The sequence below is a fragment of the Suncus etruscus genome, chromosome 13, assembly GCF_024139225.1.
Source record: "Suncus etruscus isolate mSunEtr1 chromosome 13, mSunEtr1.pri.cur, whole genome shotgun sequence".
NCBI classification, from domain to species: Eukaryota; Metazoa; Chordata; class Mammalia; order Eulipotyphla; family Soricidae; genus Suncus; species Suncus etruscus.
In genome coordinates this window covers 1399913-1424664 of record NC_064860.1, presented here as the reverse complement: position 1 = coordinate 1424664, position 24752 = coordinate 1399913, and the positions used below count along the sequence as shown (strand labels likewise).

The 24752-nt window shown below is 49.4% G+C and overlaps 1 protein-coding gene across 1 annotated transcript in view; it reads right to left on the bottom strand.

Annotated features, from left to right (window-relative positions):
- The window catches only part of PTPRN2 (protein tyrosine phosphatase receptor type N2), a 167898-nt gene that overhangs the window by 112313 nt on the left and 30833 nt on the right, over nt 1-24752 (bottom strand). The window contains exons 3-6 of the mRNA XM_049785268.1: nt 22643-22762; nt 14605-14695; nt 11364-11505; nt 9402-9726 (exon numbers count right to left, since the gene is read on the bottom strand). Of these exons, the coding sequence (XP_049641225.1) occupies nt 9402-9726; nt 11364-11505; nt 14605-14695; nt 22643-22762 (678 nt within the window). The remainder of the gene's footprint in view (nt 1-9401; nt 9727-11363; nt 11506-14604; nt 14696-22642; nt 22763-24752) is intronic.

Here is a 24752-nt window from a genome sequence, read left to right as displayed (position 1 = left end):
GTTCACAGAACCCTCAAAATTCAATTATTAAAATATAAAAAAAGGGGCATGACACTGACGAGCAGTTTTTGGTGGTTGTTATTCATGGTTTTTGGGTCATACCCAGCAGCACTAAGGGATTACTCCTAGCTCTATGCTCAGAAATCACTCCTGGCAGGCTCGGGGGACCATATGGGATGCTGGGATTCAAACCACCATCCTTCTGTATGCAAGGAAAATGCCTTAACCTCCATGCTATCTCTCCAGCCCCTCTGACGAACATTTTATCCTCAACATTATTTTCATTAAACTTTTAAATTTACCTCAAAAAGAGCCTTATACAAATGCTGAAAGACACTTTAAAGAAGTTGCTTGGGGGCCGGAGTGGTGGCACAAGTGATAGAGCGTTTGCCTTGCAAGCATTAACCTAGGAATCTCATTTGGTCACCCAAGCCAGGAGTGATTTCTGAGTGCACAGCCAGGAGTAACCCCTGAGTGCCACTGGATGTGGCCCAAAAACAAAAAACATATATATAATAATAAAGTTGCTTAGTAGAAAAATACAATTAATTCACCTATTTGGGTAAAACTGGATGATGAATAGATTGCTGGAAATCTCATTCGAGGAAAAGGATATGCTTATGTTTCTACAGATGGAAACTCTGCCAAGAAACTCTGGGTCCCACTACACCTTGTCATAACTAGGATACCCACAAATGAAAAAACCGGTGCATGATAAGAATGCAAATCTCCCTGCATAACCAACACATTACTCAAAAGGATGAGAGCAGAATGCAAACTGAGATCTCAACAGATAACCAGGACAATAAGCTGAACCACACAATAAAGTAGAATATCAGGAGTGGAGATGACCAGTTCCAGAACCTCGGTTCTATAGATGAGGGAACTGGTCCTGCTCTCATCGGACTTCATTATTTAGGAAACACTTGTTACATGAACTCAATATTACAATGTCTTTATAATATTCTAAGGTTGACAGATTACTTGTACCAGAACCATTACAAGAAGGACATTACCAGGTCAAATCCTTTGGGAAAGAAAGGCAAAGTGGCAGAAGAGTTCTATAAAATCATAAAATTCTATTCTAGAATCATAAAGTTCTATAAAAATCATAAAGATCCTTGTGGGCAGGACAACACAGGTATATCAGCCCAAAGTATTGACTATTGGAAAACTAAATGACCGGTTTGCAGGACACAATCAACAAGATCTACATGAACTGCTTCTTTTCCTGATGCGGCATGTAACAAGTGTTTCCTAACTTATGAAGTTTTCATCAGGACCTGAACAAGGCTGTTAGGCAGAAAAGACATATAGAGGAAAATAGTGATTATCTTGTTGACTCAAAAGCTGCAAAACAAGCTTGGCAGAGACACAGCAGTTTAATGAATCTATCATTGCTCAAACTTTCCAAGGCCAGCTCAGATGCACAACTGAGATCTTTACTCATTTATCCTTACCTTTGACATCTACAGATAAATGCATTTTGCAAGAATGCCTTACGTTATTTTTAAAGAATAACTGAGAGACAATTATAGGGTTTATTGCAGCCACTGCAACACGCATCAGGATTATTTAAAAAAAAAAAAAGACAGAAAAGGGGGCCGGAGAGATAACATGGAGTTAAGTCATTTGCCTCACATGCAGAAGGTTGGTGGTTCTAATCCCGGCATCTCATATGGTCCCCCGAGCCTGCCAGGAGCGATTTCTGAGCGTAGAGCCAGGAGGAACCCGAGTGCTGCCGGGTATGACCCAAAAACCAAAAACCAAGAAAAACAAACAAAAAACCCCCCCAGAAAATTGAAAATCACCACCTATGCTCTTAATACATCTTAAATGCTTTTCTATGATGGCAAGAATATGAAAAAAAATCACAGACTTTCATGAATTTTTCTTTAGAAAACCTTGACTTATCAAATCCCTGAAGAATGAAACTTATCCACCATTTCAAACCAGTATGGTAAAATGGAAAACGGTCATTGCACAGCCTATTGTGAACATGTGGCAAGACGTCTTTCTAAATGGATCAAGAAGTTTCCGGAATCTCCAACTCATCTGTGAGATCTTCAGAATTCCTTTTTATATTTCAAAGAGACCTAGAGCAATGGATACAGCTATTTAGTTAGCAGATGTTCAACGGAAGGCTCTTTAGCGAGATCTATAATAATGTTCTTACAGTTTCCGAACAGGAAACTGTTGCGAATGCGTTTGGAAGACAAAGACTTTCACTATAGTGCTCACTATTAGAATGTCTTAGTGTCTTAATTTCTATTCAACTTGTTTATAATACACTTTTTTTTTGTTTTTGTTTTTTGGGTCACACTCAGCAGTGCTCAGGTTACTCCTGGCTCTATGCTGAAATCGCGCCTGGCAGGCTCGAGGATGCCAGGATTTGAACTGCCATCCGTCTGCATGCAAGGCAAATGGTTTACCTCCATTTTTTTTTTTTACCTCCGGCCCCTATAACAAACTTTTAATGCTTTTGTTCAGAATGATCCTAGGAGATATAGTTTGGAAGCCCTAGTTTCACATTACAGTGATATATTCCTATGAACTCCTAATACGGTGTTCATTATGATAATGTCTTAACAAACATTTTAAATCATTCATTTTCCATTTGATTGTACCTGCTTGTATGATCTAATGACTCTCCACAGGGATCCTTGGATAAAGCATTTAAATGATACGTCTTTGCGATTTACTTTTAATTCTTGCTGGTTTTCTACTACATCAGATGCCTTTGTTCTCAGTTTGCCTTCAGAAAAGGAACCTGGATGTTCAAAATATGTGATACTATACTCCAAGGTGTAATTTCTTTTTACAGTGCTCATTACCACATTACTTAGTACCTAGACTTGAAATTTATTAGGGTTTGGGAATGTTATATCCTGAAGCCTTTTTCAGCAAAGCTCTTCTCCATCAACGTCGATTACTCGAAAGAATTGGAAAACTTTTACAACTGACATGCTTTATATTTTGAAGCGTTTTGACCCATTACAGCTGGGTCAGTTTTTCAACGACAACTTATGAATTGATCTTCTTTGTCTATCTATATGTGTGTGTGTTTGTGCGTGTGAGTGTGTGTGTGTGTGTGTGTGTGTGTGGTGGCCACTGCATATCTGCTTAATGTCCATAAGTATTTTATGTAATGTCTGTCTAGATGTAGTAGATAGCCTTTACTTCTGTTGTACTTAGCCCTTTATTTTCTATTGTTTTCTTTCACTTTCTCACCCCTGATTTATTATTTCTACCTAATTAGCTATTTTTATCCTCAGTTCTTAACTCCTCCAGAACATCTACTTCCAGCACCAACTCCTGTCTTAGTCTTGAGAAGAAGACGCCACTTCCACTATTACTGATGTGTTCTTGGCGGTCACCTTTTCACTACTTCCCTACACCATAGACTGTTGCCTGTGACTGGTTTTGACTTCTGAGAAATCCTCAGATCTAGGACATTACCTGATCTGTAATTGCTGTGAGACACTTTTCCAAACTCCACAAGACTATGTTACTTACTGAAGTTGTGATCCGGAACCTATCTTCCCCTCAGACTATTTCATAAAACTTAAGGGATATGTATACCTCCTTTGTATATTTCTTAAGTCTATTTTCTCAATATGTATAATTCTTTATTGTATATTTCTTTATGTAGTTATAGCTTCTCCACTTCTCTTTAGATTTGCTAATAGAAATTCATAGTAGATAGTATAGATAGAAATCTTGGAGTTTTAGACTTTTAATAGCACTAGGTTATAATATTTTGGTTTGTTATTATTGTCCCTTAGGCTCCAGTAGTATCCTAGAACTTTGTACATGAATTAAAATAGGATTATTAAAATGTTAAATATTCAAAGTTATGCATTTATCCAAAGGTGTTTCCAATCAATGAGTAATAAGCATATCCTGAATAGGATGGAACCCAGTTAATCTATGCCTAAACATCTGTGCCTTTTTGACTTTGTAGAAAAATGCAGAAATAAACAAATAAAGTAATTTGTATTCCAAGATTCTAAGAAAAATGCGGATGCCACTAATAGATAAAAGGGGGGTGGCAATGTTTTGCCATTAAAATAGGAAATATTAGATACAATGAGGAGTTATCCATTGGGGCTGAGAACTCAGAAAAATTTTTGTTACAGGGGGTCTTCTACCCTGAACATGTGCCATAGTGACTTGGCGTAGGCTTTAGTTGTTCGAACATTGGCTGATCACCCTTGAACCTTGGGTCCCATCTTTAGATTCGGCATGGTTTTCTGCACCTATACCAGGATTTGACCTTCTAACCAGGACAGCCCATGGTGGGCTAACATACCACCCTGACTACAACTTGGAAATCAGCCATGACTTGCTATGAAGCAGATTTTCCTGCCTGCCACATAAAGGTGAGATAAAACCAGGAGACACCTCAAGACATCCTGTTCTCAACATGGGATATGTGCTAACATTAAGATCTCTAATTACTGAAGCCTGGTGGCAAAAACCTTGATAGAGGAGAACTTTTCCTAGGACCATGAAGGAAGACTTTGGGGTTAGGCAATTTAGTATGCCTGGAACCTGTAGTTGGTCTTATGGCAGGGTGCTTCATAGGTAGGGACATCCTGTTTTTAGCTTGTCTGGAGGTTCTAGCAGGGGAGTGCAGCTACTCTATACCCTCGACCGAAGAACGGTCCGTCTCTATTCCGGGAAGGCTGTCCTCTTCGACCGAGCGCACAGCTTCGGGAGGGACGCAAATGGAGCGGTGAGGGAGGAAGGGGACACCGCCTAGCCAGCCAGATCAGCCGAATCAACCCTGATGATCAATGGGGTGACAGATGTCGCAGCCAGATCGCCCTCACATCCGACATCCTATTTTTAGGCCAAAAGGTTTTGGGCCCGGAGAGATAGCACAGCGGCGTTTACCTTGTAAGCAGCCGATCCAAGGACCAAAGGTGGTTGGTTCGAATCCCGGTGTCCCATATGGTCCCCCGTGCCTGCCAGGAGCTATTTCTGAGCAGACAGCCAGGAGTAACCCCTGAGCACTGCTGGGTGTGGCCCAAAAACCAAAAAAAAAAAAAAAAAGGTTTTTATTTCTATTTTTCCAACTTTTGCTGTGCCTATGCAAATTATTACCACCCCTTTTGTCTTTGTTTTGTTTTGTTTTGGGGGGGCCTCACCCGGTGATGCTCAGGGGTTACTCCTGGATACGCACTCAGAAATTGCTCCTGGCTTTGGGAGACCATATGAAACACCAAGGATTGAACCCAGGTCCGTCCTGAGTTAGGCATGTACAAGGTAAACGCCCTACCACTGTGCTATCACTCCGGTCCCTTCCTTTTATCTTTTTTTTTTTTTGGTTTTTGGGCCACACCCTGTGACGCTCAGGGGTTACTCCTGGCTATGTGCTCAGAAGTTGCTCCTGGCTTCTTGGGGGACCATATGGGATGCCGGGGGATCGAACCGCGGTCCGTCCTAGGCTAGCGCAGGCAAGGCAGGCACCTTACCTCCAGCGCCACCGCCCGGCCCAAAAGGCATCTTTTTTTTTTTTTTTTTTTTTGGTTTTTGGGCCACTCCATTTGACCCTCAGGGGTTACTCCTGGCTATGCGCTCAGAAATTGCCCCTGGCTTGGGGGGACCATATGGGACGCCGGGGGATCGAACCGCTGTCCGTCCTATGGTAGCACTTGCAAGGCAGACACCTTACCTCTAGCGCCACCTTCCCGGCCCCTCCTTTTATCTTTTAATTAGAGGCATTCACCTTTTTCTTAGAACCTTTAGATGCAAATTACTTTGTTTTTACCTCATATTTCTGCATTTTTCTATAAAGTCAAAAAGAGGGAGATGTTGGATTAACCGGGTTTTGTCCTATTTAGGATACGCTTGTTACTCATTGATCAAAAGCACCTTTGGATGAAAGCATCCTTTGTATTGAAGCCTTAGGCCACCTGTTCTCCACCCCAGGGTGTGGTCTGGTGCTTGCTAAAAAAGACCCTGGTCTCAGGAAAAAAAATCATTGCAGTTTTGGTTTTCTACCACTGAGCTATCTGCTTCTTAGGAGCAGAAGGGTTGTGTGTGGGAGTACCTGGATCTTTTTTGTTTGTTTGTTTGGTTGGTTGGTTGGTTTTGGGTCACACCCGGCAGCGCTCAGGGGTTCTTCCTGGCTCTACAGTCAGAAATCGCTCCTGGCAGGTTCGGGGGACCATATGGGCTGCCGGGATTCGAACCACCGACATTTTGAATGCAAGGCCTTACCTCTATGCTAACACTCCTGCTGAATCTGTTTTATCCTCTTAACTGTGTGTGGATTATTTCCTGCATCAACGTTTGCTTTCAGACCCACGTCACTCCAATGTCCTGGATTTGAGGCATGAGGCTTCCTTCCATTTCTACCAACATCAGATTATCTCTACCATCGATGTCATCCTCATGACTATCTCCAACACCATCCCTCTCACCACTAGCATCATCCCCACCATCACCACTACCGCCACCAATGCACCAGCACCATCACCATTGCCACCATCTTTACCATCAGTACACCAAGACCATCTCCACACCAGCAACTCTACAGCAGATCACCATCATCCCTACCAGCATCCTTACCATCAACACAGTGATAGTACCATTTACACACCAGGACAATCACCATCACTACCTTTACCATCACACCACCATATCCATACCAGCACCAACATATCTCTATATCCAATCACCATCACTACCACTACCACCATCACCATTACTATGTCAATAACAATACTACAATAATACAGCAGATCACCATCACTGTACCACCATCCTCACAATCAGCACAATCTCCACACCAGAACAATAACCATCACCTACCTCTGTCACTATCTTCACCGACATCACACTAAGACCATCAACACCAAGACCATTTCTATACCAGATCACCATCACCACAACTGTCCTCACCATCTGATACCATATCAGGACCATTATCTCTACACCAGAATAATCATCATCACTATATCCATCTTCACCATCACACATTCTTCACACCAGCACCAAAACCATCTGTACCAGATCACCATCACCACCTCCAAATCAGAACCATCATCAATGCATTTCAGTGCAATGTTCGTGCTACTCATGGTGATGAAATAAAGAAGGGAAACCAAACCTTGACTCTGTACAGGCATGAATCACTCTTTTGTGGGGGTGAGGGGCCATCAGTCCACAGGACAGTTTCACTTCCATGAGCCTGGTGAGAGCATCACCCAATCGTGCTGGATGGGGATTCCATTTCCCCTTTGGTTCTGCCAAGGCCTGAACATTGCTGAGGTATGTAAGGAAGACGGGCCTCCACTCAGATCCAAGGACCCTGAGTCAGTGCTCTGAACCCCGGGGTCTGAAAAGACTGATGAGGAGGCTGTTTGAAAAGGGAAATCAGCCCCCCCCCACCAACCTTGGTGGGTGCCCCGCCCTTTAGGGAAGTTGTCACTGCTTTGGCCCCACCCTTAAGGAAGTCGTCACTGCCTCGGCCCCACCTCTACCCCTACCTCACGAATCATTGGTGTTATCGTAGCGGAAGTCCAGCCCTCAAGGACTCTTCTTCCCCTCCCACTTCCCATCCTATATAAGGGGGTGACGAGGGACCCACGAGGTCTTTGGTCCCCTTTCTATTCTGGGGGAACTTTGACCCTGGCCATTTGACTGGTCAGTATTAAAGCACTTTTCAAAGTATCTGCTGGAACTCATCAGCCTCTTCATTTCTCTGCGCCGGGTAACTAAATTAGGACTTCCGGACCTTTCAGTTGACTGTGGCCTTCTGTAAACTGCTGAATGGACACACTGTCCGAGCTGACATAGTGGAGTAAGCAGAGTCAGGTGAGTGACCACTGAACCACCACCACAGATGGAACGAATCTCATTCAATGGTGCGGCAAATGCCGAGCAGTCATGCAAGGAGAAGAAGAGGCTGGAAACATCAGGTTGCCTGGCAGGAGGGGGACCAGGCACACGATGGACTGCTGAGCAGGAGATGCTGAGGTTCCACCCACGTGAAGAGCAAGACCTGACAGTGAGCAGACATGGATGCACCAGGTTGAGGATCCAGAGACTGGTCCTGTCCAAGTCACACTGGGCCATTGAGATATCGGAGCTTAGTAGGGAGTGAGAGGGCAGTAATGTTCTCTGAGTCAACCACTAGGAGAAACAGTGAGTGAGATTTCTGATTTCTTCAAAGAAGAAAGAATGCAGCAACTCCACTATGAGTTATGCCCAACCAAGAACATCCATTCAAAGGATGAATGCTCACCATTATTCATTACAGAACTTCTTACAATAGCTAAGACATGGAATTAACCCAAGGTCCAATGACAGACGAGTGGATCATGGAGGTGTGGTCTAAAGACAAAAGGGATACTATGCAGCTGCAAGGAATGGTAAAAGTCATAAACTAACTGCAACTGGGGTGGAACTGGAGGATCCTATGGGAAGTAAAGTGAAAAGGGCAGATACTGGATGATGCAGTATCATGTGCTATATAAAATAAAAGGAAGAGGGAACACAAGGCACCAGAGGGCAGTGCCTAGATGACCCCGAGTCACAGATTACAGACTGAGTGAGGGAAGAAAAGAAACAGGGAGAGGTAAGAAGAGATGGGTGAGAAGTAACAGGGGCAATGGTCACTTGGCTGTACAGGGCTGTGGTCTATCCAAGTACCTGAACCCCACTGTCAACTACATGGCAAGCAGCATTTCCAAACAACAGCCACTAAACAGAAATGGGTGCATCAAGGAGGCACCTATGGATGGTGGAAGTAACACGGGTGCTGGGATATTGCAGGGCGCACACAGGACAGGCACAGGGCACGAGGTCAGGCGCACCCAGACCCACCACCCAAAACTCATGGGAGGGGAGGTGTGCACATTTGGAGAGGTGGGCACACAGGGAGAAGGAGACACAGGAGCTAGGTGCCCAGGGTAGTGGCAATGAAGCACCAAGCAGCTAGTGACACTCGGTCATGATCCCATCAGGCTCTTCTGTGATGTCTGTTCAGAGGATGCTCTGAAGCTCTGATACACGTGCGAGTCCTTGAAGAGCCACAGGCCCAGTTAGCACAAGCAGATGCTGGCACTGGGTGTGTGTCCACCTCCTGAGAAGGTCCCGCAGGCAGGCACTAGGGGGACAGGGAGGACAGAAAGGGGGCCCCAGGAAGAGGAGAAGATACATCTCAGGAGGCTAGTGCCCACCAAGCACGCTCTGCACACAAGGCCCAGAGATGGCCCCGAGGAGCCTCAACTGCTGCAGTGTCTAGTGCCATCCGCCATGGCTGCCATGGCCATCAGATGGGGCCAGGACACCAGGGATTGGATTCCTGGTAAGGATGCAGCCTCCACCCATCGGGGCACATGAGGGAACTTGGGGAAAGAGTAACAGCTGGAAAGGGGCCAACTCACTGTCGCCAGAATCCAGACGGTCTCCCACAGTGAATGGCCGTTTCTGGGGGGCTGCTGCTGCTGCTGACTGCCCCCTGGGGACTCCCCAGGGAATTGGCAGGGCACCGTGTCCTTCCAGGGAGTGAGCCCTCGGGCCAAGGGCAGCATTCCTAGACATGTAGGAGCTCAAGGCCTCCATCAGGCTTTGCCTGTCCACATCACTGTCCATCTTTGGGCTGAGCTGGTCTGGCTGGTACCAATGGGGCTGCAGGGGCCGGAGAGGCTCCGGGGCGTAAGTGAGAGCAGACATCTGGGTGAGCCTGTTGGAAGCGAGGACATCTCCAGCCTGTGGGGTGAAATGAATCTGTGAGTCTCCACAGTACGCAGGAGGAGAAATGGTGGGTCTCTATGAAGGTGGAGCTGACACCCATTTCACACCCTGGGACCTCACCTGGGTGTCCCCAATCTACCCACCGTGCCGGCTCTGCAGACCCTTCTCCCAACAGCACCACGCTGCTGTCTGGGGATAGCCCAACATCTGGCTCACAGCCAAGTTCTGGCAGGACAAAGCTCACGGTGCTTTCTGTTCATCCAGGGGTGGATGATGTCAAAGTCGCAACCACCACCACCACCACAGAGATGGCCCTGGGCAATCTGAGCGCAGGGCTTAATGCCATCTGGTTATGGCTTCAGCCTTTGTGGGTGTGGTTTCATTCTCTGTAGGCAGGACTTCGGTCCAGGTGTGGCTTCAGCCTGCAGCTTCAGGCTCTGTGGGCACGGTCTCAGCCTAGGGGTCATTTCATGGTCTGTGGGCCTGGCTTCATTTTTCCATGGAAGGGGCTTCAACTTGTAGCTTCGGGCTCTCCGGGTGTGACCTCATTTGTTGTGGGGTGGTAACGCCCACTCCCATATTCCTGGGAAGCAGACTTCCAAGCCTTATGCTGACCCCACTTTTCACTGCTACCTGCATGCTCTTCAGTGTGATGTCCTACCACCAGGGAGCTCATTCTCCTCCCTGGCTGTACTGATGCCTCTGTGATACCCCTCCTTCTATAATTACTCTGTTTTGTTTGATTTTGGGGCTACACCCAGCTATGCTCAGGGGTTACTCCTGGCTCTGCACTAGGATGCTGAGGATCAAACTCAGGTTGGCCCTGAGCAAGGCAAATGCCTTCCTGGCTGTAGTCTGGCCCCAGTCCCTTGTGTAATCACTCTTGGCTCCCGTCCCTTACAGGGCTGGACACCTCTCCGCAGTGCCCTCCCCACGAAGCCTGGACCCCATGCTCTCTCTCACTGCCTGTTGGGGTTCCCGAAGTCTTTGCCTTTGGCAGCAAACACATGGGCCACCACTGCTGGCCCAGTGAGCACATAGGGACAAGCCCATCACTTCTGCCTCTGAAGGGCTAAGCAGGAACCAACTCTGCTGCGCCCACTCCCTGTGTCACACCCTGTGTTCTGGTGACACCAGCAGTCTGTGAGGTAGAGATGTGGGGTGCGGAACCTATGTGCTGAGTTGTGCAGTGCCTGGTCCTCTCTGGCGAGGACAGCACATGCCAACCCTCTGGAATAGGGAACAGAATGAACTGCAATCAGGAAATGGGGTTCATGGGGCTTCTACTCTATATGAACTTGGGAAAATCATTCCTTCTTCGGAGACTCAATTTCCTTCCGTTAAAGAAGATTAGACATTATCTCTAAGACTGTTTTATTTCTCAAACAATGTGATGTTACCTGTTGTCCAAACTGTTTAATTTTGTCCAGGTGCTGGCAGAAATAAATGGCTGCAGCCACACTCTCCAAAGGCTGCCCCATCTCCTGCTGCTGTAGGGATTGGGTAGATGCAACAGGTAAGGGGAGGAGAGGCCACCACAGAAAAGAGTCCCCAGCATATGTTCCTGGGTTTCAAACAGGCCAAAGTCCAAAAGCCTGGTCAGCGGTGTCCCCTGTGTGTGCCGAACCATCCTCTCGGCAGCTGAGGCTCACCTGAATTGGTGCCCCAGCCTGCCTTGCCCAGGCGTGCCCATCAGGAGTAGGGGCCAGGGCCTCCAGGTAGGGCATGGAGTGCTGGAGGGCAGTGGCCAGGGCCAGGTCTCTGTCCAGTTTGTTGGCTCGCCGTGGTGAGAGCCTGAAACAAGGGAAGCGCAAGTCAGCCAAGGGGGCACTGGGACAGATGCCACCTACCCATCCGTGCCCCCTGCTGTCCGTCCCAAATTTCACTTTACTGAAATCCTAGTGGTCCTCTATTTTTATCCAGGGTTTAACCCAAATTTACTTTTTGGCAGTCCTTTTGATTTCAAGGAGACTTCAAGCACTCAGAAAACATGGCATTTACCATGTCATGTCATGGATGACGCCATGAATGACACAGGCTTCCCTCCACCAGCTCAGTCAGTCACCATCCAAGGCCTTATTTTCTCAGTGAAGCCGAGGGACCTCCCCACATCCCAGCTGTGACTCAGCCCTCATGTCACGGAGGCCGTCACTCACCTATGGCCACCTCTGCCTACATACAAGGACACAGAACACCGACCTCTGGGTTCTGCCTTGCCCATCCCACCCAGTGCTGCCCTGTCCTGCCTCATTACTGCCCTCTTCAGCTCCTTCCTGTCCCATCCCCACCCGTTCTGCCCCTCCAGCCTCTTGGTCTCCTTGCTGGATAGCACAGACACCTGCTGGGTGAGCTGCATACTCTTGGAGTCTTTGTGCTCCAGGAGCCATGAGTTTGGGACTTCTCTCTCCTCCCTCCTGAAGGCCTGCAGGGCTTCTGACAAAGCCACCAAACACACTTTTTCAGAACCAAAAGAAAATCCATTTGTTTCAGTTTGGATTCTGTAGTCTTTGCCATTGGCATCCTATCCTTGAAGACTCCTTTGAGATCTAGGTCTTGGCACGTTTTGCCCATTTTTCTCCATGGACCTTAGCGATTTCTCCATGGACCTATGAGCTCAAGGTCTTTGATCCACTCTGGGTTGACTTCTGTGTAAGGTGTGAGAAAATCAGTTGTAATTGATTAAATGTGGCTATCCAATTGTCCCAACACCATTTGTGAAGAGGCTGTCGTTTTTCCACTTAATGTTCTCAGTTTGTCAAGAATTATTTGACCGTGGGGCCAGAGTGGTGGAGCAAGCAGTAGGGCATCTGCCTTGCATGCCATAACCTAGGATGAACCGCAGTTTCATCCCCCGGCATCCCATATGGTCCCCCAAGCCAGGAGCGATTTCTGAGTGCATTGTCAGGAGTGACCCCTGAGCATTACCAGGTGTGGCCCAAAAACCAAAACAGAAAATTAGTTGACCATATACTCCCATATTGGGGGTTTGTCACTGCATATTCTTCTTTTTTTTGGTTTTGGGGTCACACCTGGTGGCACTCAGGAGTTACTCCTGGCTCTGCACTCAGAAATCGCTCCTGGCAGACTCGGGGGTGGGGGGACTAGAGGGGATACTGGGGATCGAACGTGGGTCCATCCTGGGTTGTCTGCATGCAAGGCAAATGCCTTACCTCTGTGTTATCACTCTGGCCCCAGATATTCTATTCTGATCCATTGGTGTAAACATCTGTCTATGCTCTAATATCATACTCTTTTGATTACTATGGCTTGGTAGTAAAGCTTGAAGTTAGGTAATGAGATACCTCCAACTTTCCTGTTTATCAGTACAGTTTTGGCTGTCTGGGGTCTTTATGATTGCACATAAGTTTTTAATGGACTGTTCTAAGTCCTTAAAGAATGTTGCCTGAGTTTGGGTGAGAATTGTACTGAATCTCTCTAACAGTTTAACTGGTAGGATAGTCATTTTGACAATATTTGAGTCTTCCAGCCCGTGATCCTTTCCTAAGGTCTTCTTCCATTTCTTAGGTATTTTGAGGTTTTCTTGGGTCACTCACCTCTTTTGTTAAGTTGTTTCCTTGGTATGTGATGCTTTTGGACACTATTTTAAATGGGACAAACTTTCCTTATCTTTTTCTCCTCTGACTGATTATTTGTGTAAAGGAATGTGACCAATTTCTAAGTGCTGTCTTTGTGGCCATGTTGCTGTCTAGGTCTATTATGAAGCACAGACCAGGCACTTGACTTGGTTTATAAAACATCTAACAGTTCTAAATATAATAGAAGCAAATCTGGAGATTGCATTGTAAAAAATTGTGTTAAGAGAATGAAGAGACTGGGGCAGAAGGACGGTGGTTTAAATCCCAGCATCCCATAAGGTCCCCCATGCCTGCCAGGGGCGATTCCTGAGTGTAGAGCCAGGAGTGATCCCTGAGTGCTGCCGGGTGTGACCCAAACCCCCCCCCCCCAAAAAAAAAGAGAGAATGAAGAGAATATTCAGGTAAAATTGATAAGAAAAATGAACATATATTCTGAACAACAATGAGAACTACATTCCAACAACTATGTAGTTGGAACTACATACTGTGAATCTGTGGGCTCAGGAGACCAGATGTGGGGTTTCCCTACGAGGGGGCACAGAAGAGAGTCAGATCCCACAGAGGAGACCAGAGTTTGTCAGAGTGAAGCTCAAAGGCACGGCATGTCTGAGATCTGCAGACAACTTAGAACTATACCAGAAGGACCACACTCACAGCTTGGTGCAGAGAAAGAAGGGTGGTTGGGAAGGGGGCAGCATGCCCAGAGCCTGGAGAGAGAGAGAGAGACCCTACCCTGCTGTCCCTGGCTATGCCCACTCAGCCCCAGGCAGTGGCTCTAGGGATCTCTGGCATTCTCAGAGATGGGGAAGGAGGCTCTGGTGCCCATTTTCTCTGAGACCGGCTCAGAGGGCAGAAGGGCAGGTCCAAGTCCAAGTCCAAGTCCAGAAGCCATGCAGAAGCTCAGCAGCGGCTGTTTCATACAGAATGCTCTGTGGGGCAAGACCCTAGTCCATGGCTGCTCCATATGCACTGCTCTGTAGGTACATGTTCCTCCCCAGCCTCCCCTGCCTGTGACAGTTCCATACACAGTGCTCTGCAGATGTATGTCCCCTCCGCAGACTCCCTGCCCACTGGGCCACAGAGAAGCTGTACTCACCCTGGGGCCGGAGCGGTAGGGCATTTGCCTTGCACATACATTGCCGACCCAGGATGGACCCAGGTCTGCTTCCAGGCATCCCCTATGGCGCCCCTCCCAAGCCTGTCAGGAGTGCTTTCTGAGCACAGAGCCAGGAGTAACCCCTGAGCACCACTGGGTGTGGCCCAAATACCCGTCTCCCCAAAAAGAAGCTGCACTCACCTGGTGGAGCGTCTTGGGGGAATCCCGAGTAGGTCTGCGAGTTCCTGGGCCATCACATGTTGGGCATGGCTGCCATCCTGCCACTGGAAACCTGAGGGCAGAGTATCCAGAGCTGCGTTGCTGACTTCTACAAGCTGCTCCCGGCCCATGGCACCTCACCCCTGAGCCTCTTTCTCCCTTTGGCAGTTTTGCATCTGGACAGAACCCAGGAGGGGCAAGACGGGAATGCTGGGCTTCCCAGTGGCTGCCCCCTCAGACCGAGGTGACAAAGTCCAGATCTGTCCAGGAGAAAATGAAGACATGGCACCGACATTGTTGTCACATAAAAGTTCTGTGCCCCAGCCATGCTGCCTGCTGGCTGCCAGCCTTCTAGCACCGTCCGGGCAGAGGGCCGTCATGCAGCAAGAAATAAGGGGTATTACTTATTGTTACTCTGAGAGCAATTATCATGGGGCTTAATGTACTGCATCAGAAGCTAATTACATTATATTTACACTCAAATGTTATGACAAAGAGTTTTATAACAAGGGTGACACAGTTATGAAGGCAGAATCCATGTGATTATGCCTTCATTACATGCACTGCAGATCACATGGTAATTGTATTCAGGATTACCAAATAATTCCCAAGAATAATTATTATGCAGTTTGTACATTTCAGATCTTATGGTAACATGGTAGCAGTTAGACCCACCCCACACAATTATCATCATTATCTAATCAAATTTCATGTCACTACAGAGATATCGCCCAAATATTCACCCAGGGATGGCTCTGAGCTCGTGTCAAGTGGTCTAAGGAGGCCTGGAGGTGGCAGAGAACCACACGTGCAGGGTACTGGGCAGTTGTTCAAGAGCAAAGCCAACGTGAATAAAGAGATGCGAACGGTCAAAGCTTCGGATCTCAAAAGGCTCTACCTAGCCTGCCCTCCTATACCCCGGACTCCATAGGAAGCAGCACAGAGGGACTGTCCTGGACATGAGTCAGGTGTACTCCCTGCCTCCAGGATCAATGCACCAGTAGCAAGTGTCCCCCATTTGCCAAACTCAACCAGAAATTCTGTGACTGCATTTACATAGCTAGTACTGTCTGCTCCCTGGGGCTTCTCATGGAAGTGCATTTGCAGTATTTGCATAACAGCCAGAGCTGAGAATTTAGAAAAGAACCACTCCATCCCCACAGATGGTATGAATGTTAATATTTATCAGCAAAGAGAAAACAAAGGACAAATGGGAATTCCCATTGTCCAGGTTTCAATAGGACCTAAATGAGGTTTTCCTCTGCCGGTTGGCCCAAGTGCCCAAGGCTCCGAGGAAGTACCATAGACCAGTTGCAACCACTGCTCCAGGCCCATCACAGGCTCTTCTGGATGTGGATGCTTGATTGTTAAAGATAGGAAGTGTAGGTAGGAGGATGTGTAGGAGGAGGTGTTAAAGGTAGGGGTGTGATGGTCAAAGCCAAGTCCATAGGTCTCTGGTATATAGATTGGGATAGTCCTGAGGGGCACTAATTTGGTGTGCATGTTTCAGAGCATGCCGATGGAAATAATTGATAGGGTTGTGTCCACAGCACCCCACACTGCTGGTCCAACCCCATCCACAGCACCCCAGACCACAGGTCTAGCCCCACCCACACCTCAGATCACAGGTCCAACCCCACTGACAGCACCTCAGACCACAGGAACAACCACATTCATACCACAGACCATAGGTCCAACTCCATCTGAAGCACAGCAGACAGGTTGAACCCCGTCCACAACACCTAAGACCACAGGGCCAACCCCAACCACAGTACCTCAGCTAAAAGGTCAAACCCCATCCACACCTCAGAACAGAGTTCCAACTCCCATCCACGGCACCTCACTCCACACAACAAACCCTGTCCATGGTACCTCAGACCACAGATCCAACCACATCCACAGCACCTCAAACCACAATCCAATCCCTCCAACCCCATCCACACCTTAGATCGCAGGTCCAACCACATTTAAAGTATCTCAGACTACAGGTCCGATGCCACCACAGCACCTCAGACCACAGGTCCAGTCCCATCTACAGGAGTTCAAACCACAGGTTTGAACCCATCCATAGAACCTCAGACGATAGGTCCCATCTATTTCACGGTAACTAGACCATGGGTCCAAACCCAACCGTGGCACACCAGACCATTGGTTCCAGCCCCATCAACATCTCAGACCACTGGTCCAACCAAATCTGCAGCACCTCAGACCATATACAAACCATTGCATAGCACCTTAGGTCCAACCCCATCCATGTCACCTAGGACCACAATTCCAAACCAATCCAAAGTATATTAGATCATAGGGCTGACCCCATCCATAGCATATCAGACCACAAATCCAATCCTATCCATAGCACCTCAGAACATAGTTCTGATCCCATCAATACACCTCAGACCACAGATCCAACCCCATCCACAGCACTTCAGAACATAGTTCCCATCAAAACACCTCAGATCACAGGTCCAACTCCATCCACAGCATATTAGACCACAGGCCAAACACCATCCCTGGTACTTCAGACCAGGGGTCCAATCCCATCCACAGCACCTCAAATTACAGGTCCAACACTTTCCAGAGCACTTCAGAACACAGGTCCAATCCCAGCCATAGCACCGCAAACCACAGGTTCAAACCCATTCACATCTCAAAACACAGGTCCAACCCCACTCAAGGAACCTCACATCGCAGGCCTGGCCCCATCCACAGCACCTCAGAGCAAGGTCTAACCCAATGCACAGCACTTCAGCTCAGAAGCCCAACCTGACTCACAGTACCTCAGACCACAATTTCAACCTCACTTACGGCAAATAGACTACATGTCCAACCTATCCACAGAACCTCAGACCACGGGTCCAACCTCGTCCACACCAGCGGTCAAATCCAATCCATATCTCAGACCACAGGTCCTAGCCCATCTATGGCTCCTCAGACCATATGACAAATCCCATCCACAGCACATCAGACAACCTTCAAAACCTCAAACCACAGGTCCAACTCCACCCACACTTCAAGACCAAGGACCCAATCCCATCCAAGGAACCTCAGGCACAGGTCCAATCCCATCAATGGCAAATCGGATCACAGGTCCAACCCATCCAAAGCACCTCAGACCAAGGTCCATCCCCATCCGCCTCTCAGACTACATATCCAACCCTATCAATGGCACTTCAGACCACAAGTCCAACCCCATCCATTGGCCTTGAAATCCAAATTTCCAATCCCATCCAAAGCACCTCAGACCATAGCCCCAACCCAATCCACACTTCACACCACAGGTCAAACCTCATCCACAGAACCTCAGATGATAGGTCCAATCTATTCCACAGCACTTCAGATCACAGGTCTAACCCCTTCCATAACACCTCTGGCCACAGTTCCAACCCAATTCACAGTACATCAGACCATAGTTCTGATATCATCCACAGCACCTGAGATGACAGGTTCAATACCATCCACAATATAGGTCAGACCCCATCCACGGCACTTCCACACCTCAGATCACATGTCCAACCCCATCCATAGCATATCAGACCACAGGTTTGACCCCATCCATGGCACCTAAGATCACAGGTCAAACTCCATCCATGACACCCCTTCTTCCTCTGTTCGACAGAGTGCTAGTTGGCTAAAAAGCATTGGCCCTGAAGAGATTATTGCCACACATTTCAGCTTTATGTGGTTATCTTGCCCCAGAATTATTAAGATGTACAAACAATGGCATGCTGAGTTCACAATTCCTCTTCTAGCCACTTCCCAAGCCCAGAATTCAGAATAGACGTATTTTTTAATCAGGCCCACTGTGGTACAGTGCTCATCACGACTCTGCCTTCAGTGAAAGTCTAACCACAGAAGTTGACAACCACCCAGCAGGAGCAATCTGGCAGAGATCAGCGAGTGCCCCAGCACTTCATCCCCTGCTTTATATTCCTCCAGGCCAACTGCCCTCCAGCCCCAGTTACAAGGGGCTGACATCTGGTAACTGATATCCTCACTCTTCAAGGAACAGTGACCCACAAAAGTCTTTGTTTCCTTATAATGCCCACTGGCAGGGGTGTGGCCGCGTATTGATGGAGTTTGTTGGCATCACACTGCTGTCCTTCCTTTCTGTCTGTGGCTTCTCCTGCGCTCAAAAAGCTCCTGCAGCACTGACTCAACACCCTTCTGTTGGGTGGCCACACCCATGGTGCTAGAGGGACAATGCAGAGCTGGGGTGGCCAGGCTGGCTGCGTGCCAGGAAATGTCCTACTTCTGTGCTCCCTCTGGCCACCCCACTTCTGTACTCCTGCTCTCTCCAACGCAGCTGCTTTTAATTTCACTTTCATTTAACTTATAGATCTATTTGGAAATTAATTTTTGCTGACCCTAAGGAGGCACGCAGCTCTCCCCAGAACACAGAGGTGTGTGGTTGGCACTTCAGAATGGGCTGAGCCATTTCACTGAGCGAGGCACCAGAGCTGCCTAGATTTTTTTTCCTTCCTTTTTGCCTTATGAGGAGTAGCACTGTAGTTCTGTTTCCTTGCCCTTTTCTTTCAAGGAGCCGCCTTCACAGGGTTCATCCCCTTTATGACCCATTTTCTCAGCATTATTTACTTCTGCTTCCATGTGTGCCTGGCCCCTTCCTGACCTCGGTCCTCCTCTTGTGCAGATTCCAGCCTCTCATGCCCAGGCAAGCCAACTGCACGTGTAAACTGTATGCTATGTGTAGACATGAGTGCATATGAGAACTGTGTATCCATGTCCATGACGATGTAGGCTCACATGTTGTGTCCATGCACCTGCATGTTCATGTAAGTGATGTGTGTTGGTTCCTGTGCCCCATCCATACGAACAGTGGAAAGAGGCTGGTGGACACGTCAATCAGCAGACACGCTGGTGGACAGACACTCTGATCAGCAGACAGAGGCTGGTGGACACTCTGACCATTGGACAGAGGCTGGCGGACACCCTGACCATCGGATAGGTTGGCGAAACACTCCTGTTCACTCTGACCATCATACAGAGGCTGCTCGCTGCTCGCACTTAGAACATAGATCTCCCAGTTGCAGTGGCTGGAAGGCGGCACTCAGCAGTCATTGCCATCCGCAGCCACATCCAGGATGGTCCCACACACCCCTCAGTGCTGGCCCACATGGCCTCTCATTCACGTGGCCACAGCATCTGCACAGGAAACATCCAGAAGAGTCTGCTCTGAGCAGAGAGGTGTGCGGCGGGCCAGCCAGGAAAGAGCAGATGGCTTATCTCCCTGGGAGGCAATGCCTGGGCGGAGTGGACACAGACACTCTAGGATCTGAAGGAACTGCTCAGATTTACCCACTCCCAAGGAAATTCTATAAGCCTGTGTTGACTGGGGAGGGGGTTGATAGGTGGGTCTGGGCCACTGGGGTCAGACATCTGGGGAGAGATGGGGCGCTGCTCCCAGGCACCTCAGAGAACCTTGGTGATTCCCGAGTCTCAGACCTTTCAGTGGCTCTTCTCTCCCCATGGGGCTCACAGCCAGGCATGCCTGGAACTCGTACCCCTGAAGCAGCGCTCAGTGCCTAAATTGACACGTTATTCTACCTGCTCACAGGCACCCCAGTTTGTGATTTTTGACGACCCCCTGGTAGGATGTCACCCAGAAAGTGGCCAGATTAGGATTTAATTGCTAGAAATTACTTTCAATTGCCAAGAATTACAAGATTACTTGTTGGAGAGGCTCATTACCATTAATAATGTAAAACAGTTAACTGCATGCAACTGTTGTTGCTGATCTGGGGGCCAGAGAGGGGTGCATTGTGCCAGGCTCAGTCCTCTGCAGGACCTCCCAGAAGGAGCAGCTGCGGCCAGTGCAGGGGCAGCCTCATGGCCAGGACTGGAGGAATCAGAGGACAGTGGGTGGGCCCAGCCCAGGCCCTTCTCCCTGACCAGGACCCCTCTGAATGGAGGGCCGTGGGGTGGGGCTATGCATGCCCCGGCCAGTTTCTGCAGCCCTGGCCACTGTGAGGAGATATCAAATGTGGTCTTTCTCTCTCTCCACCCCCTCTGTCTGTCTCTCTCCCTCTCTCTCTTTACTGCTTTTTTAATTAATATTTTATTTTTTTATTAAACATTTTTATTGCCATTTAGGAAGAAGGCTTACTGGGTGTTAGTAAATCTAAGGGAACAGATGGGTCCCCTAGTCTGGATCCCTTCTCTGATAGGGATGCTACAGGGGCTCATCTGGCCTCTGAGACCTGGAGGAGCAGATATCGGTTAGTGGCTCCCTGGGCCCCTGACATGCTGGGCAGGTGAGGCACCCTTGCCCGAGCCCAAAGCTCTGCAGACCTTTTTTTTTTTTTTTTTTTTTTTTAATTGGTTCTCCCTGGGGATACTTTTGAAACTGGGCTTTGAAGACCTTTCATTAGCATGGAGAGATGGAGGAGAAGAGGCGGCCCCAGAGGGAGCAGATGAAAAGGGCCGCAGAGATGAAAGAAGGCAGACCAGGCAGGGTGGACCTGGGGGTCCCCCACTTGAGCTACTTATTAACCAGCAGGAGGGAGATGCCTGGTCAGACCCTTCAGCACCAGGATGAAGAAACTGAGACTGACTCAGATTTCAGGATGAATCTAAAGTCCTTGGAGATCCCAAAGGTCCCCAGGAGCGGGAGCAAGTGGTGGGTGGGGGCTCCTGTACGGCCCTGGTGTGGCCTTTAGACACAGTATCTTTAGACACTGAGCTGTGTCTGTGGCCTGAGTTCAAGCTCTGTGCCCAGAGACTTGCAGGAACAAATGCTCCCCAGGAGTGTTCTGGGGAGACAAGAGCATCAGCCGCCCAGCACAGAGGCAGGGCCAAGGGGCAGCCTCTGCCCAGAGCCCTCATCCACATGCACCAGTACCCTGACCAGAGACCTCTGGGGCTCCCTGGCATGTCAGGGCCACGTTGCCCAGTCCAGCCCTCTGCCAACAGTGTGGGGTTCACAGGAAATGAAAACCCCTATATCCTTCTTTGGGAACCAGGGGGCAGCTACACTCAGCACAGGCTTGATGAGAGTCCTGATGGACGTGACAGTTCCCACCCTTCAAGAAGGAGCAGTCTACCACTGCTGAGAGCCTGGACAGGGCACAGGGAGCACCATCCTGTGGTCAAAAAGTCAGAGCTGTGCCCTGCCCAGAACACAGAAAGGAGGACCCCAAATTCTGTGTAGGCTGGGCTGTCAGCCATGCCCACCTCAAATCAGCCACATCACACAGGCCCCATCCACCCTCATGTGGCACTGTCCACCCTCAGCCTACCCACCTCAGCGCGACCCTGCCCCACTCAGTCCTACACATCTCTTTACCCCATGGCCCTGACCAAGATCCCCACACCCCACAGTCTCAGTGTGTAAGCCCTGCCATCCAGCTGTGTTTCCTGTCCTGTGTCTACACAGAGACAGATGCCCTCAGAATGTGGTTCTCAGAATATGCCCACAGAGGATCAGACAGAAGCACCTAAAATCATCCGCACTTCCCATTGACCAGCATTGTTCCAATGGTTCTGTGCTCTGGTTCCAATGCTCAGGGACCATCAGGGTGATACCCAGCAGGATTTAGGAACCAGGCCCGGCCAAATATGGCTCACTGGGTCTTGCACATATCGGCTAACTACTGAGCTATATCTTTGGCCCTACTACTATAGATTTATTGCCCACATGAAGTGCAACATGCAGAAGTAGCACCTGTGCAGCAAACATCTGTGTGACAGCTTGAAGGGAACTGACTTGCATTTCCCTTCATGGGACCAGAGCAGAACAGGCTGGTACTGGCAGGACATGTTGGCACCAGTGCTCACAGACAGGCACAGGGTAGTTGGCATTCCCCTCTGAAGGCCCACCGGCATGTGCCCAGCCTCAACATGTCCCCTCCAAAACTGCTAAGACCTGTACCTCACTTCAGTTAGCGCCCAGTGCAGAGGTCCAGGGTCCCTGCAGAGAACTAGGGTGTGGAGTACACCCCTCAGACCAGCCAGGTTCCACCCCTTCTTGTGCCTGTGTCTGGGCAGGCTCCACCCTTTCCTCTACCTGTATCCTTTTGGGGTGACTGTTGCCAATTGGTTGCCAGACGCTGCTGAGTCCCTGGTGACATTGGGTAGTGCTGAGCATCCATGGCAGGAACCGGTTGGCACTTTCCAAACTCTCCATCTGGGAGGGAGGGCGATAGAGACAGTGCTGTCATCATGCTACGGGACAGCCCAGCCATATGCATGCAGCAGAAACTCCACAGTCTCCCGGGGTAGAGCTCAGGAGCACTGAGGAAGATGCTGGAGTGGCCAAGGACAGGTCAGAGAGGCCGCAAATCAGAGGGGCCTCCTCCTGCCCTACCTCCCCCCCACCCTCCTCCCTCCTGCCCCTGCTCTCCTGCTCCCTTCCCTTCTGGCCTCCTCACTCCTCCCTTCCTACCCCATTCCTCTCCATCTCCCCTCTCCCACCTCTGCCCTCCCCAACCCCTCTCCCTCCTACCCTGTTTCCCAACCCTCCCCCTCCTGCATTCCTCCCCCTCTCCTCCTGCCCCTACCCTTCCCACCTCTCCCTCCACTCCTGCCTGTTCTTCCCACCCATGCCTCCCTCCTACCTTTCCCTTCCCTCCTCTCTCTCCCACCTACTATCCTATCCCAGCCCTAGGATATTGCCCATGCACTCAACCTCGCTTCGGAAGTTTCAGGGACAGAAAGGCAGCCCTGTCATGGCCAGAACACCCAGCCGCTGCAGACTCAGTGAGTGGGGCTGTGGGGCACAGGCCTGGTGAGCGGGCTGGTGAGTGGGGGTGCCACAGAGGGGCAGAGGGGCCCTTTTGTGGGCATTCACAACTCAGCCTCCTTCCAACCACGCCTTCTAATGAATTTAGGCACCAATTAGTCTTAATTCAGCAAACTGTTCACTTTGAGACAAGTGCCCCGTGGGGGATCAACATTCACACGGCACTTTGGGCACATACAAAAGCGCCAGCGAGGGGGCAGCGGGTGCGGGCGGGCATCTGCACCGGGCCTGTGGAGCCCGTTTGAGGGGGAGTGTGAAGTGTCTATCCCGATGAGCCCCGCTCATTGTCCGGAGTTTCATTCCCATAAGAAAACCATTCAGACGCAACAGGTTTAATGAGCGCCGCGGGTGTGATCACTGCTCTCTGGTAATTAGTGGCAGCGTCTTAAGGACCACAGCCTCCCTGGGTGTCTGTGGCCACACAGCCAAGACCCTGCACGGCCCATCTAGCTGCTCAGCAGAGACGGTGACTCATGTGGGTACAGGCCACCTTTCAGGGCCTCGTTCCTCTGGGGGGACAGGCGGGAGGGGTGAAGGATGCAAGAACCCTTCATTCCCTGGGGACCCCACTCTTCCTCTGTAGGGGGCCTGAGAGGGGACAGGAAGGGCAGCCGTACATCTGAGAAGGCAAACTGAGGCACACCGGTCCCTTCACAGGTGACCACATGTCACATGCAGCAGGAAGTTGCCTCCCCCCATCTCACCCCACAAGCAGATGCAGCCACCAGGGAATGAGCCCACCCACCGCCAGGCCCTTCCCTAGGCTCCATCATCCAAGGGCTTGATGCAGCATCGAGACATCATCAATCCCCAGATACCCACACTGATGGCTCAGGCGTTCTCCCTGGAGCCCACAGAAGACAAAACCCAATTCTCTGCTCTAAACTCTACCCAGAGGGATAAAGGACAAGCACTCCCCATTGCATGGGACACTGTGCATAGGAACTCAGACTCAAAGACTGCTGAGTGCTTGGTGCTCAGCAAGTGATCCTGGCAGTAATTGGGGTTCCACATGGGCATCCTGCATACAAAGCCTGACCTCCACCCCGGAGCCCTCTTAGGCTCCTGATTCATCCTATTCTATTTTTTGTTTTTGTTTTTGGGTCACACCGGCAGCGCTCAGGGGTTACTCGTGGCTCTATGCTCAGAAATCGCTCCTGGCAGGCTCGGGGGACCATATGGGACGCCGGGATTTGAACCACCATCCTTCTGCATGCAAGGCAAAAACCCTGCCTCCTTGCTATCTCTCCGGCCCCTGATCCATCCTATTCTTTTTTTTTTTTTTTTGGTTTTTGGGCCACACCCGTTTGACGCTCAGAGGTTACTCCTGGCTATGTGCTCAGAAATCGCCCCTGGCTTGGGGGGACCATATGGG